The sequence below is a fragment of the Strongylocentrotus purpuratus genome, unplaced genomic scaffold (assembly GCF_000002235.5).
Source record: "Strongylocentrotus purpuratus isolate Spur 01 unplaced genomic scaffold, Spur_5.0 spur5_scaffold_3, whole genome shotgun sequence".
Classification (NCBI taxonomy): domain Eukaryota; kingdom Metazoa; phylum Echinodermata; class Echinoidea; order Camarodonta; family Strongylocentrotidae; genus Strongylocentrotus; species Strongylocentrotus purpuratus.
Genome location: NW_022145609.1, coordinates 33890546 through 33904992, shown reverse-complemented (window position 1 = coordinate 33904992; position 14447 = coordinate 33890546). Strand labels below are relative to the sequence as shown.

General features: G+C 37.9%; 1 protein-coding gene across 1 annotated transcript; it reads left to right on the top strand.

The window, feature by feature from the left end:
* Nucleotides 1-6017: 6017 nt before the first annotated feature.
* LOC105441711 (monocarboxylate transporter 12-like) lies at nucleotides 6018-9642 on the top strand. Its single transcript, XM_030996736.1, has 3 exons — nucleotides 6018-6153; nucleotides 6508-7359; nucleotides 8687-9642. The coding sequence occupies exons 1-3, from the start codon at nucleotides 6063-6065 to the stop codon at nucleotides 8836-8838; spliced, it is 1095 nt and encodes a 364-aa protein (XP_030852596.1). The 5' UTR covers nucleotides 6018-6062; the 3' UTR covers nucleotides 8839-9642.
* The last annotated feature ends 4805 nt before the right edge of the window (nucleotides 9643-14447 follow it).

Sequence of the window (14447 nt, the reverse complement as noted above, 5' to 3'; positions counted from 1 at the left end):
ATTTCATCCTTTGAAACAAAATAAGCAGAAAATCGTATCTCTCTGCACATGCTTTTCTATGGAACAACCGGGTACGTGAATGTACTCTCTCCCGGTTGCGTATTTTTTATTTACACGGCAGCGAGGGGAAAAGCTCGATTAATTCCAATGAAACCGCTTGTGGAGAGTCTAGTCTGTCGTGCCTGTGCCTGTACTGAATATCACTTTGTGATGTCGATGTACTCTGTGCAGGGTATACCTCCCTGCTCTGTGTCGTTGGTACGTGGCCGAGTGCATGTATATTATGTGCACGCTCTCTGTGCCATGGTGTCGCATATAATATCATAATGCCGTCTCTGTTTATTGCATAAGACATCTATTTTGTTTTCTTGTTTCCTTCTCTAAATCTACATGTTAAGTACATTTTTCTTTATAATACACTACACTGCACTGCTAGGTTCATTCACGGTTCAAGGTTCATTTTATTTCTTTCTTTCACAACATTTTTACATATAATAATAGAACAAAAAACAGCATAAGAAAAAAACAATTTAAGTACAATTTTAAGTCGATATATAATCCAAATGAAAGAAAGTGGAGACCTTAGAAAAGCTGGGCTTGTAAGAGCAAGGTCCCCATATAAAATAATCCATCAATGTTTCACTTTTAAAAAAATGTTTCAAAGTTATCAAAACTACACATGATTAAATATGGGGGAAATATTTACAAAAGGGATAGCTTGAAATTTGAAAAGGAGAGGATGAAAATATATACAAAGGAATCGAGAGGGAAAAAGCAAACTGGAACGAGAAAAACAACAAAACAGAGAAAAACAGAGAAAAACAGAGAAAGAAGAAAGTTATATGTATATAGGGGAAAATGGTATTTGGTGTAAAGAAAAAGAAAAATAGAAGAGAGGAGGGGGGGGGGGGGATGGGGGGGGGGGGAGAGAGAGAATGTGAAATGCTGACATTTATATTGAATAATCAAACATAACAAAAACAAAAAGATAATGCACGTAATCAATAACAATTGACAAATTATTACCTAATATCATTTCTGGTGATATAATTTTTAGGTTAATTATCGACGTAGTTACTCAATAAATGTAATTTCAATTTGCGTTTAAAAACAAAGACACTGACAGATCTAGTTACATTGATAGGAAGTGAGTTCCAAAATTTGGGACCAGTACAAGCCAGCGTCTTCAGAGCAAAAGCAGTTCTTACACGTGGAATATGAAGTGCAGTTGCCTGCCTTGTATTATAGCTATGAATTTGATTGTTCTTTCGAAATATTTGTACTAACGCATTTGGGAGAGTACCATTTTCAAAACCATACATAATTGCGCCTAACTGTATAAAGTAAATGTCTTCAACCTTCAAGAGCTTATTACTGTAGAACAAAACATTAGTATGAGCACGATAGCTCGCATTAAAAACAACTCTAACCACCCTCTTTTGGGCAACACAAATCTTATCTAATTGTGTTTTCAATGACTTCCCCCATGCCAGCACTCCATACTCCTTCTTCTTCTAATTCTTCTTGATTTGTTTTTGTTTGGCAATCAGTCACAGTTGACTATTTTTGCCACACACTATTTATTGAATTATTATATATATACATATGTACAATTTCATGTCATAAATGACTATTTTTAGGATTCTCCGATTCGGTCTAGTCTAGACTCTTCGCGAAAAAAAAAAAAAAAAATACGCCTCCCGGTCGTGATGTCACAAATAGTGGACCAGCTCCGTTACAAGATTTTCAATCGCAACAATGGTGACGACCATATAAATGACACGGTACAGCTTCCAAGAGCCTCAAGTATCATTCAGTACAAGCCTAGGACAGCAGTTGAAATATGCAGACAGCAATCCCCGACTCCCCGGGCTACAGCTTGTAACATCTACCTCAGGCCCCGTGAGCATTTTTCAAAGTGGGGGGGGGGGGGGGGGGGGGGGGGGCTGAAGTATTTACGATCAGGTAGAGCGTAGCATAAATTGGCATAAATTGGCATAAATTGGTAAATGTTGACTGACAGCAGTTTCTTTTGCGCACGTGTACAACTAAGCAAAGAGCCAAAGTCAAATATCATGCTTAGTTTTTGAGTTGCCTGCCACTACCACACAAACTAAGCACATCTTGTCTATATTCGAAAGATTTTATTATAATACGTAATATTTGATTTGATTTCCACAAAAACGCCGGTTTAGCCCATATGTGTATTAATTGTATGCATTTACGTGTATTAGTGAATTGAGGTCGTGTTTGGTGTGTTTACATTGAGTTTTAAAGGCCCACTGCACTACTTGTAGCTACTTGCGCCCTCTATATAACAAATAATGCCTAATCGGTGACCATTGGTCCCCCATGATCCTCTTTTTCTTATGTTAACTGAGAACTGAGTTGATGAGATAACCACCTGTCCAGTGATCTTGCAGGGCGCTCTAATCCCTCCTGTAAACTATGGCAGATAAGCTTTAAAGATAAATTTTAAGTAAAACCTCTAATCACCAATGGATCTCGTGTCAAAAGATGAATAATAAAAATACTTCAAGTTAATATCAATTTAAATTGAGTTATGTAGTATGTGAAATATGAATTTTGAGCCGACAAGGTGCTTTTTTGTAGATATATTTTCCCTCTAATTTGACCTTGGTATATTCACTAGACAAAAGTGATTGCACTTTAATATAGCAGTAGAGAAAGTTCAAATGATTTGGAGTGCTGAATGCAATTGATAAGTACTTCTTCTGTACTCTGTGATGTTTCAGGAACTGAAATACGGGCATTGCCAGTTGCCTTCTACCCCCACGCACACTATATGAACTATTCTGTGGCAACCCTCTCCATCTGACCATTTAGTGAGACGTTGTCATATGATAAAGACAACTATTTCAACTGAATGCCGGAGCGTTAATGTGATGTAACTTCTTTTCAATACCCACATCCACCCCTTTCGGAACAGTACACTAAGCTTTTGAAATATAGCTGGAACCTTTCTTCTTTCAAATTAAAATAAATTATTTGCTAAGTTTGAAGAAAAAAATTCTTATCTTACAACCATTGGAATACAATTTATTGCATGTATATTTATTTAATATACATGTATGTTCAAAATGCAATGTTTATATAGATTTTTTGAGTGAGAAATAGTTTTATCAAAATAGTGAAAAGGGTTTTACTGTCATATGTGATAATATTTTACTGTAAGAATTACATGTATATAGATCTAATATTCCATGATTGGTGCATCTGTCTGATTGCAAGCCTTAGGAATATCAGTCCAAGGCGCACAACAAGGGTGCCAATATTGCCAATATTAATGTTCCAAACCGTATCCCAGTACTTTTATTGCCGTTGTATAGAGTTTAAATAACATCTTGTGCGCACCCAAAATTGTTGGATTTGCATTTTGCATGTCATCTCAAAGACAACAAATGTCATACTGGCTTTTGTCAACCCAGCTAGGGCGTGGCCTGGGGCAGGCGAGCCGGAAGCAGTTTGAGATGGGGGGGGGGGGGGCAAACATTCCAGGGGGCTCATCTTCCAGGGGCAGTGGCGTAAATGAGCAAAAACTTTGGAAGGAGGGGGGGGGGGGGCAGAAGAAAAATATGCATCAACACCACTCTTACACGCTACGTGCAGGCCCGGCGGAACGTTTTTCGATCAGGTAGAGCGTAAATTGGCGTGGGGTCCAGGGCCTGAGCCCCGGCAGCGGGGTCAAGGGCTGAGCTCCCGAAAGCCCAGGGTTTTTAGGCATTACTTTACGGTCAGATAAGCATATTTAGATACCTTATTTGTGACACTGGCAGGTCACTAATTGGCGGGGAGTCAAGGGGGCAGAGCCCCCGAAAGCTCAGGGGTTTTAGTTATTTAATTACGGTTAGATGAACATCCAGGGGCCCTGTTTAAGGCCATTGATGTGGTCTAGGGGGCAAAGCCCTCTGAAGCACAGATGTTTTTAGATATTTAGATATTTAACTACGGTCAGATGAACATCCAGGGGCCTGCCGTAGGGCCGTTGGTGGGGTCCACGGGGCAGAGCCCCCGGAAGCTCGTTTTTTAAGGTATTTCATTACGGTCAGATAAGCATCCATGGAACCGCCCTAAGGCCCTTGGTGCGGTCTGGTGGGTGGAACCCCCGTAAGCTCCGGGGTTTTAGGCATTTCAATTTCATACCATGCTCATTCTATTATGCACACGCAGCCACCCCTAACACACAAAGATATGCAGGCAAGCCCCCCCCCCGCACTGAAATTGATTACCAACAAAAAAGATTTTTTGACATTTAAATTAAAATGCCCCTCATGCATATGAACACACCAGATAATTTTATATCATACATTCCTTAAATATCATTTGTTATCTTGTCTTCTTGATGAATATTACCATCCATTTTTTCTCTCTTTGTGACCTCACATGAAAAGTAATTACATAATGATTTTTATAGTATAGTATTTAATGTTCTATTTACTAAAAAAAGAAATAAAAAGGTTCACAGTACAAGTTCCAAAACAATGTTAAACCATTTTTTAATGTATTTCATGTAGGCATTATATATGTATGTACCATCAGATTTCATTAAAAATGTTTAGAAATCACGTAGCTAGAGTATTAAGATATGTCATATTCAAACGGTACTTCTCTGGATCTAATCATATTTCTATTCAATTAATTCAGCCAAAGTAAGCAGGTACATGTATTGTGTAACTTAATCTTAGAGACTTTACACTACTACAAATGTGAGTCAAAAAAGTTTACACCTAGAAAATTGCTAATTATTTAATTTTTTTTAGAATCAATAGAGGTTGTCATGTTTCCAACTCGCCTCTGAACCATTTGGAGTTTTCGAAATTGGTCTTGGCAGTGAGGGTCCCAAGCTGGTGAGGCATAGTCAAGGATGCAGCATACATATGTCATGTACGCCTGTTCCTTGATTTTCTTGGGGCAGCCATGCAGATTTCCTTGAAGGACTTCTCGTGTACTGTTGGCGTTCTTGGATGTGTTGTCGACATGTGCCTTCCAGCTAAGTTTGGAGTTGATGTGTACTCCAAGGTATTTGGCATTGTCTACAGTTGGAAGCTCAACTCCATGGAGTAAGTAAGGTGAACGGATGATATTGTTCACCTTGTTGGTCACTCGGAGGACTTCACACTTGCTTGGGTTGAAGAGATCTGCCACTTGGTTTCCCAGTCTTGCAGGTGGTTAAGGTCTTCTTGAAGTGTGTCTGCGTCGGTTCGTGAGTTGATGTGTCGGTATAGTAGACAATCATCTGCAAACATCCAAGCTTCTGAATGGACACAGTCTGGCAGATCATTGATGCAGGACTGCATTAATGTAAGGCTCGTTTCCTCCTCCACCACCTGTTATATGCTGGACCTAGTTTGTACTGCCACTCTGACCATTTCCTTCGGTTCTTTGTCCTCTCTCAAAAGATTTAGTTCAAGTCTCTGGCTTGCCCAGTTTGTTTCCAACTTTCTAAGCCTGACCTGCATGTTATACATGAGGAGCATATGGTCACTACAGCAGTCTTACCTTTTTCAAATCATTTTCAATTACAATAAACTCATGAGGGCAATAAATGAACACACGTCGTAATGCTTAACCTTTTAATAAGAAGTTATTAAACACTGTGAAGTATGGGGTGTGGAGGTAAGTTAATAATTTTTGTTGTTGTTGGTATGTTGCAGTTATAATTATGTTACTGATTTTCTAGTGAAAAGTTATTTTCTCTCTTTTGTTTATTTTATCATTTTGATCTTTCGGTTGAACTGCTGTGCTGTAATGGCACAGTCTATCTATACTACTCTGATAATTACGACACTATTCCACATTACACTTCATGTGTGCGTTTCTATCAGAATAATTTTCGTGGGCTTTGGGGATCTTTCAGGGTATTTGAAGTTCTTGCGTTAATTTTGACGTGTGCCTCTTTTAAATTAATTTGTTTAACAAAAAAATACTAATGCAAATTAACCGGATTTCAGCTACCTAGAATGTGTTTCCTCATTTTTCTCATAATTAAAGGCGTGGTTGCAAATGTTCTGCTTGGACGTTTTTCGCCTCGTTTGTTATGTATGGTTGGAGGGTTGACCGGTTCGGTGTGCTTGATGATGTGTTCTACCGTCCAAACCAACATCGAGCTCGCGGTTTTTCTTTTCAGCTCAGGTAAGGATTTATTCTGTGTTCTGTTGGAGGGGCAGATCCGTTTTTTCGTTAAAGGGGGGGGGGGGGGTACATTTAAATGAATGTCTGACAAGCAAAACAAAACAGAGGAACATTTTACGTTGCGTTTTAGTTTTGGGTCGCAAATTCGACGGAGGCACAGGAACACTACAGGATTTGTTTTCTTCTTTTGTTTACTTAACTTTTGAAATATTTTGGTGCTTATCATTTTTGACCAATTATCCTTAATTAACAAAATAATTTGTGCATACCGAAATGTCATATTCAACGTCAACGAGTAAATGTACTAAAATACTCAGTACTTAACTGGACATTCATCTTAATATTTCGATCTAGGGCTCGGATTCGCGATGACCGTCCTCCCCTCACAAGTGTCGGTTATATCTGCTTTTAAAGGCAATTACACGCTGCCGTTCTGTGTTAGCGCGATGGGTGGCGGTGTAGGAATGATGGTGCTCCCGCTCTGTACCCAGAAACTCTTGGAGATCTACGACTGGCGCGGAGCAATGCTCCTTCTTGGGGGACTCAATCTCCACACTGTGGTTTCAGGGGCATTTTTACAAGGAAAGGTGATGCAGAGAGTTTCCCCAAGAGACATATCAACTACAAGTGATACATCGACATCGTCGGTGTCGGAGGATGCTGCACTAGCTGCGCTACCACTCCGATGTTGGCGCAATGTTCGGGCACTTATTTTGATCGCCTACCGCAAGTCAGGTGTTAGCGTCTTAGGAAAATATCCACGATTGACCTATATGATAATAGTATCATACCTCCATGGAATTACGTACGCCGGTTGGACTATCTTCGTTATATCTAACGCAGAAGTAAAGGGTCTTCAAGAAGAAACTGCCGTTTTTCTGTCTGTTGTCGGCGGGATTGGAAACACAATTGGTCGTCTTCTACCAGGCGCCTTGAACTTTTTAAACAAAGACTTATTTCCTTCCAGAGTTTCGTTTCTAGCGCTTGGTGTCATTGGATCAGTGCCTCTATGTTTGAACTCGATAGCGACAAACTTTCCAACGTTGTGCGTCTTTGCCAGCCTCAATGGCCTTGCGTTAGGAACAAAAGCTATCACTAAGAGTGCAGCATCGGTGGACGTCGTTCCAGAATCGTTTTCGTCGACGGCCTTAGCGTTCGCATTGGTGTGTTCGGGGATGGGTGAACTAACTGGTGGATGGGCGACAGGTAAGGTTATAATTATACTTTCAAATGAAGGAGGGAATGGTTGAACAGATGCATAGGAAGAGGGGATAGCAAGAAGGGAGAAACAGCAAAATATATTGAAAAACTACTATGTTGACTTTCGGCTCGAGAGCAGAATTGGAATTACACACATACAAATCCTCATAACATAGTGTGAATTTTTACAACGAGTCACAATAACACGTGTTGTGGCAATAGGAAAATTATAGGTCATCAACAAAAATTGCCTGCTAGGCAATGTTCTGTCTAAGTCATTACCGGAAGTTTCACATTGAATTTACAATAATTAATCCTGATTTGCAAACTATTACGAACATCCAACCAGAAAATTGGCTGAATAAGATTTTTTTAAATGTATGATATGTACTTTTCTATATTGCCACATCACGTGGTGACACGTTATGAGTACGTAACCCCCCCCCCCCCATCGGCTAATAATGCTAATGCGCCATTTTGGGTGATAGTGCAAGGTAGATATTGGTTCTGACTGTACTAGACAGGGGGTATGCCCGGTACGTTCACACAAACATACGATATCTTGCTGGGTAGAGTGTATTAACCATCCGTTTTAAATTTCAAGTATTGCTTTTCTGAGGATATTCACGGATATATATTTCATAATTCATCTTTCACGATTTTTTCCCTCAAAAATCCTCTCTAATCCTTAAACAAAAGAATGTTAAACAAGGTACATGTAATCACGGAAGAGGTTTACGGTACACCATGTGTAAAGTCCTCGAGGGACTGAGGAAAGTGGATAGAAAATAGAAGTGAGATGGAAAGGCGAGAAAGTGGAGGTTGGAAGTAAGAGTATCTTTCGGAAGTGAGTATAGTCCTGAAAAGGACTGTAAACCAGAAAGTTGTAGGAGGGATGAGAGGTTTGAGTAGAAGACTGGATTGAGTTGGAGAGTTGAGTAGGCGAGTAGAGTTGCAGAGCAGGAGCAGGAGAGTAGACTCGACGTTTCGGACAGTCCTTTCCATCTCACTTCTATTTTCTATCCACTTTCCTCAGTCCCTCGAGGACTTTACACATGGTGTACCGTAAACCTCTTCCGTGATTATTCATACCACCATGCAAACCTTCAAACATCATCTGAAGGTACATGTAGTTTTTCGTATACGCTTGCAATAGTTCAATTTATAGCCAATGTCTTTTAATATTAATTAGATTTAGTGGGTAAAAGGGGAAAATATATGTTTAATATCTACCCAGCAAACATTCAAGTTCCCTTTTTGTTTAAAAACAGCTAATACTGTTTTGTTTTGTTTCGTTTTGAATGTATTTCTTCTTTTTTCTTCAAACGTCCAGGTAAAATCTGGGATGTAACAGGCTCCATGGATACAGCATTTTTGTTTCTTGGATGTGTAGATATCGTGGGTGTCGTCATTCTGTTGCTGGGCATGATCCACGAGAAAATCATTCAATTGAAAAACAAGACCAATGGGGCATCAGGAAATTAATTTTAAGGTGTACGTACAATTTTCTATGGAATATTTATCTATTTATTATTTACACATATTTATACAAATACACAAGATCAGAAATAAATCTCTTTTGCATCTTGGACCTGGTATTAAACGCATCATATAAACAGTAGTAACAATAACAAAGTATAATGAAGTAAAATACACAATACATCATAGTAATACAAAATATGGTAACATAACAAAAATGATTCTAAATATGAGTGAAGGCTACATATAACAATATCAACATAAATATAATAATATAAAAGTATGCAAATGTAAGGTTTCAGCTCAGAGATTGGGGGTAATTACAATGGATTCGCTTTTTATTTTTTGGTACAATAATTTGAAAATATCCAGAGACTGAGCATTTTGAAAGTTAGTGGGTGGTAGATTCCATGCTTTAGCACCGGCATATAATGAAGGCTGACAACTTAGTTGAATGTTTGGTTTAGGCGGCGCATCATTAAGGGAATTAGCAGTATGCATATTCAGTTCATGCCTTTCGAAAAACTTTTCAATCTCAATGCATAAACTGGATAGGGCAAGACCGTGAACACATTGGTACATCAGTTTAAATATCAAATAATCAAGTCGATTCTCAATTATTTACCAATATAGATATTTCATCAGGTCAAGACCAGAGGTATTAATATAATCGTAATTACCGGTTACATGACGAGCTGGCCTTTTTTTAAAGTCTCAATAGGGGTAATTACGAAGAAAGGTCGGTATCCTCTTTAAATTACAGCACTTTGTCCCGAAATATATATTGATACTGTTGTTTAAAAACTCTGATACAGCCACATCCCTGCTGGAAAGAACACACTCATTCACACTCATTCCCAGTGTGAATCACAGTGTGAAATCACACACTGTGAACACAGTGTGAAACACAGTGTGATTCACACTGTGAATGAGTGTGAATGAGTGTGTTCTTTCCTTTTCCGGTTATCCACACTGTGAACCACAGTGTGAAATGAATCGACCACAATGTGAAAACGCCCCAATTTAACATTGTGGAGCACACTGTGATTCACAGTGTGAATGAGTGTGCTTTTTCCTTTTCCGATTATCCACACTGTGAACCACAGTGTGAAACGAATCGACCACAATGTGAAAACGCCCCAATTTAACATTGTGGAGCACACTGTGATTCACAGTGTGAAACACAGTGGAATTGACACTGTGAATGAGTGTGTTTTTTCCAGCAGGGATATTACATATGGCATCGAGTTTTGGGGTAGTACTTATTAATCACACCTGAATTGTTTATTTTATACTCAAAAGATGGTTGTACGTGCTATAACTTTCAAGCCACATCGTTTGCATACTAATGCACTGTTTCATGATCTCAAATTGTTGAATGTCTTTAAATTGCATAAATTATCTATTTGTACTTTTGTGTTTGATTTCATAAATGAACGACTACCTCATTCCTTAAAACATTATTGCAGTATTAGTGGGGGCTGTTAGGGCTAAATAGGGGTGGTTTGGTGCAGATTCTTCTAAAAGCATCAAATTTGCCCCAGAGGTAGATTATACCATACTATTACGATTTCTTCCGGACGCCAAGAAGGGCGCCCTCTGGATATGCCATATTGGGCAAATCCAAAATGGCCACAATATGAGTTAAAGGTCAAGCGTAGTTCCAAAAGGAAAAGCGCTTGTATGATAATAGTTTATATATTTATGGGGTTTTGGGGGGTCAGAGAATCTGATTATGATGTTCTTTCATCGATTTGAGGTCTCCTTGGGGCTGCCATACTGGTCATATTGGTCAAATCCAAAATGGCCGCCATTTGATAGTTACAGGTCAAGTGTAGTTACGAAAGGGAATGGGCTAGTATGATAAAAGTTTATATATTTATGGGGTTTTCGGGGTCAGAGAATCTGATTAATATGTGCTTGTATCGATTTGAGGTCTCCTTGGGGCTGTCAAGCTGGTCATATTGGCCAAATAAAAAATGGCCACCATCTGAGTTACAGGTCAAGTGTAGTTACGATAGGAAACGGGCTAGTATGATAAAAGTTTATATATTTATGGGGTTTTCGGGGTCAGAGAAACTGATCATGATGTTCTTTTATCGATTTGAGGTCTCCTTGGGGCTGCCATACTGGTAATATTGGTGAAATCCAAAATGGCCGCCATCTGATAGTTACAGGTCAATAGTAGTTTCAAAAGGAAAAGAGCTAAAATGATAATAGTTTATGTATTTATGGAGCTTTCGGGGTCAGAGAATCTGGATATCATGTTCTTTTACCAATTTGAAGTCTACTTGGGGCTGTCATGCTGGTCATATTGGTCAAATCTAAAATGGCTGCAACCTTTGAGTAAAAGGTGAAGTGTAGTTCCAAAAGGAAAATGGCTAGTATGATACAAGTTTATATAGTAATGGGGTTTTCGGGGTCAGATAATCTGATTATGATGTTGCTTGTATCAATTACAGGTCTCCAGTGGGGCTGTCATGCTGGCCATATTGGCCAAATAAAAAATGGCCGCCATCCGAGGTAAAGGTCAATCGTAGTTCCAAAAGAAAAAAGACCAGTATGATAAAAGTTGATAAATTCATGGGGTTTCCGGGGTCAGATAATCTGATTATGATGTTCTTTTATCAATTTTATGTCACCATCCTGTCCTAAGGCTACAATGAAGTCCATTTCCTGGTTGAAGAAGATGAGGGAACATGCGCCCCAATTCACACTTGAGTGGATATAAATCTTGGCCAGCGCCCATAATTATGTTTCATCAATATGCAAACTTTCCTCTGTGAAATGCATAATAAATTCGTTTTCGAGGGTTGGCAATGAAAATAGATAAACAGTAGAAACAGACCATGGATAAAGAAATAAACAGCTTGTTCGATTTGTTTTGAAGCATTATATTCAAAGACCCGGACAGCTTATATCTTTATTATCCATAATATTAAATAACGTCTAGAAATAAAGGTCAAATCTCAACTTTATTTTTCTCATTCTTCTTTACATTCCGAAGCGTTGCATGGGATCCTAATCCTGTTTTTTTTCTACATACATCAATGCCCCCATTTAAGCATACTTTGAATCTGGTCACGCTTCGAAAAGTTCGTGGCCTAGCATTTTGCTTCTGTTGATGATTAAATAAAGAAAGCACCCTTTATAGATCAGGGAGAGTGTGAAAAAAAAGCACACAGTAGGAGCAGTGCAATTTAAAAATCAAGGGATGGATTAGAGTTTATTTCTAAAAATTGAAAGGAAAGGGCTATTTTACTTTCAAGAGACCTTTCATTTCATTTAAGAAATAACCTCTCTTTATATCTTAGAGACAATTTCTCTTGAGAGTCAAATAAACTCGAGAGCATCCTAAAGGCTCCGCCCCGGAACCCCAGGCAGGGGCTCTGCCAGGCCCCTATTGAAGCTGTGCCATATATTGTACGGATCTATAATAATAAATAATTTGTATATAATATGTATACATACATGTATATATAGATATATATATATATATAGTTCTCCTATGCAAACTTTTCTCTGTGAAATGCATAATAAATTCGTTTTCGAGGGTTGGCAATGAAAATAGATAAACAGTTGAAACAGACCATGAATACAGAAATAAACAGCATGGTCGATTTGTTTTGAAGCATTATCTTCAAAAAGTCGGACAGCTTAAACTGTATAACTAGTCAACTTTGGCCCCATTTAAAACTCAATGATCTATTACATTAAATTAATCATAAAGAATCATTAAAAATAATCTTGAATAACAAAGAACTATTTTGATATTTGTCCTAACCTAGACAATTTTGATTGAATTTTGAAACTTTGAAACGCTACATAATCAGATTATCCGTCCCCGAAAACCCCATGAATTCATCAACCATACTGGTCCTTTTCCTTTTGAAACTACGCTTGACCTTTAACTCGGATGGCGGCCATTTTTTATTTGGCCAATATGACCAGCATGACAGCCCTAAGGAGACCTCAAAACGATGAAAGAACATCATAATCAGATTCTCTGACCCAGAAAACCCCATAAATAAATTATATAAACTTTTATCATTCTAGCCCATTTTCTTTCATAACTACACTTGACCTGTAACTATCAGATGGCGGCCATTTTGGATTTGACCAATATGACCAGTATGGCAGCACCAAGGAGACCTCAAATCAATGAAAGAACATTATAATCAGATTCTCTGACCCCAAAACCCTATAAATATATAAACTATTATCATACAAGCGCTTTACCTTTTGGAACTACGCTTGACCTTTAACTCAGATGGCGGCCATTTCGGGTTTGCCCAATATGGCAGTCCCAGAGAGCGCCCTTCTTGACGTCAGGCAAAAATCGTAATAGTATGGTATAATCTACCTCTGGGCCAAATTTGATGCTTTTAGAAGAATCTGCACCAAAATATCCCTAACAGCCCCCACTATATGGTACAACATGAATATTCCACAAGACAAAAAATGGGTCGGCAAATACGTCTTCCTTTATTCAAAACAGACCAAGGAAAGTTTTCTGTTTCGTTTTTTGGAAGTAATTTTTGGAATATACTTCCTACTGATCTAAGAATTGAGAGATCAAGAACCTCTTTTCGTAAAAGAATTACAAAATTACTCTTTGGTGAAACCCACGTAATTATATACCGTAGATGTATATAGCAACCAATTTCGTTTTTTTTTAATAATTGTAATATTATACACAAATCTTATTTATAGGATTTGGAAACACATTGTGATTTTTTCAATGAATTATATCTCAGGTTTTAGATAACGAGAGTCAGACTCGACTAGCATATGTGCTATTTTTAACTCTATTTTACCATCGATCACAAACTCATTGTTAATAGTCATTTTATTTATTGTTTTACTTGGCACTAAAATTACTATATCTTTTGTTTCAATGTTTCCATGGTGGTGAATAAATAAATTCAATTCAATTCAATTCAGTTCAATTTCAATTCATTTGGACAGTTAACCAGAACTTAGACACCGTAATCAAGACAAGGTCAAATAGTAGATTTATATTTAGTATTCTACAGTGTCATGTTTAAGAATTTTCCTTATTTTCGAAGGCAATACATCTTGTCTTGGATAATCATTCCATTTCAGGTTTTCATGAATAATAGAACCTAAATACCTAATAGAATGGACGTGCTCGATGAGTTCATGGTCAAAGTAAATGTTAAGACATACTGATGACTTACTTGTAATTAGCATTGTGTTGGTTCTACTTATATTTATCTGTTTTACCAACTATTTAAAACGTGCACTTTATTTTGTAAATTAAGAGTAACATTATGAATATTTTCACCAGTAGATAACTACATCGTCAACATAAATAGAGCATACTGCATTATTAAAGGGATAATTGAGTTCTTGTTTCAGACCGCAAATGCCTTCAAAGTGCATGGCTATTACTCATATTCTTATTCATGACAGTTCTAGTGCTCTTTTAGGATCTAACATTGCTATGAAAGTAATTTTAGACCCCAAAATGTGTGAAAATGAGCCGATACGATCATACCAATTCAGCTCTATTTTAAATCATGATCAACGCATTCAAAGCATTTGGATATGTCAAGAAAGCATGACCCAATGAATTCCTTATTATCATTCTT

Coding starts and splice junctions, on each gene's coding strand:
- LOC105441711 (XM_030996736.1), top strand. CDS start 6,063: ATGGTTGGAGGGTTGACCGGTTCGGTGTGCTTGATGATGTGTTCTACC. Junction 6,154..6,507: donor GGTTTTTCTTTTCAGCTCAG/GTAAGGATTTAT, acceptor ATTTCGATCTAG/GGCTCGGATTCGCGATGACC. Junction 7,360..8,686: donor AACTGGTGGATGGGCGACAG/GTAAGGTTATAA, acceptor TCAAACGTCCAG/GTAAAATCTGGGATGTAACA.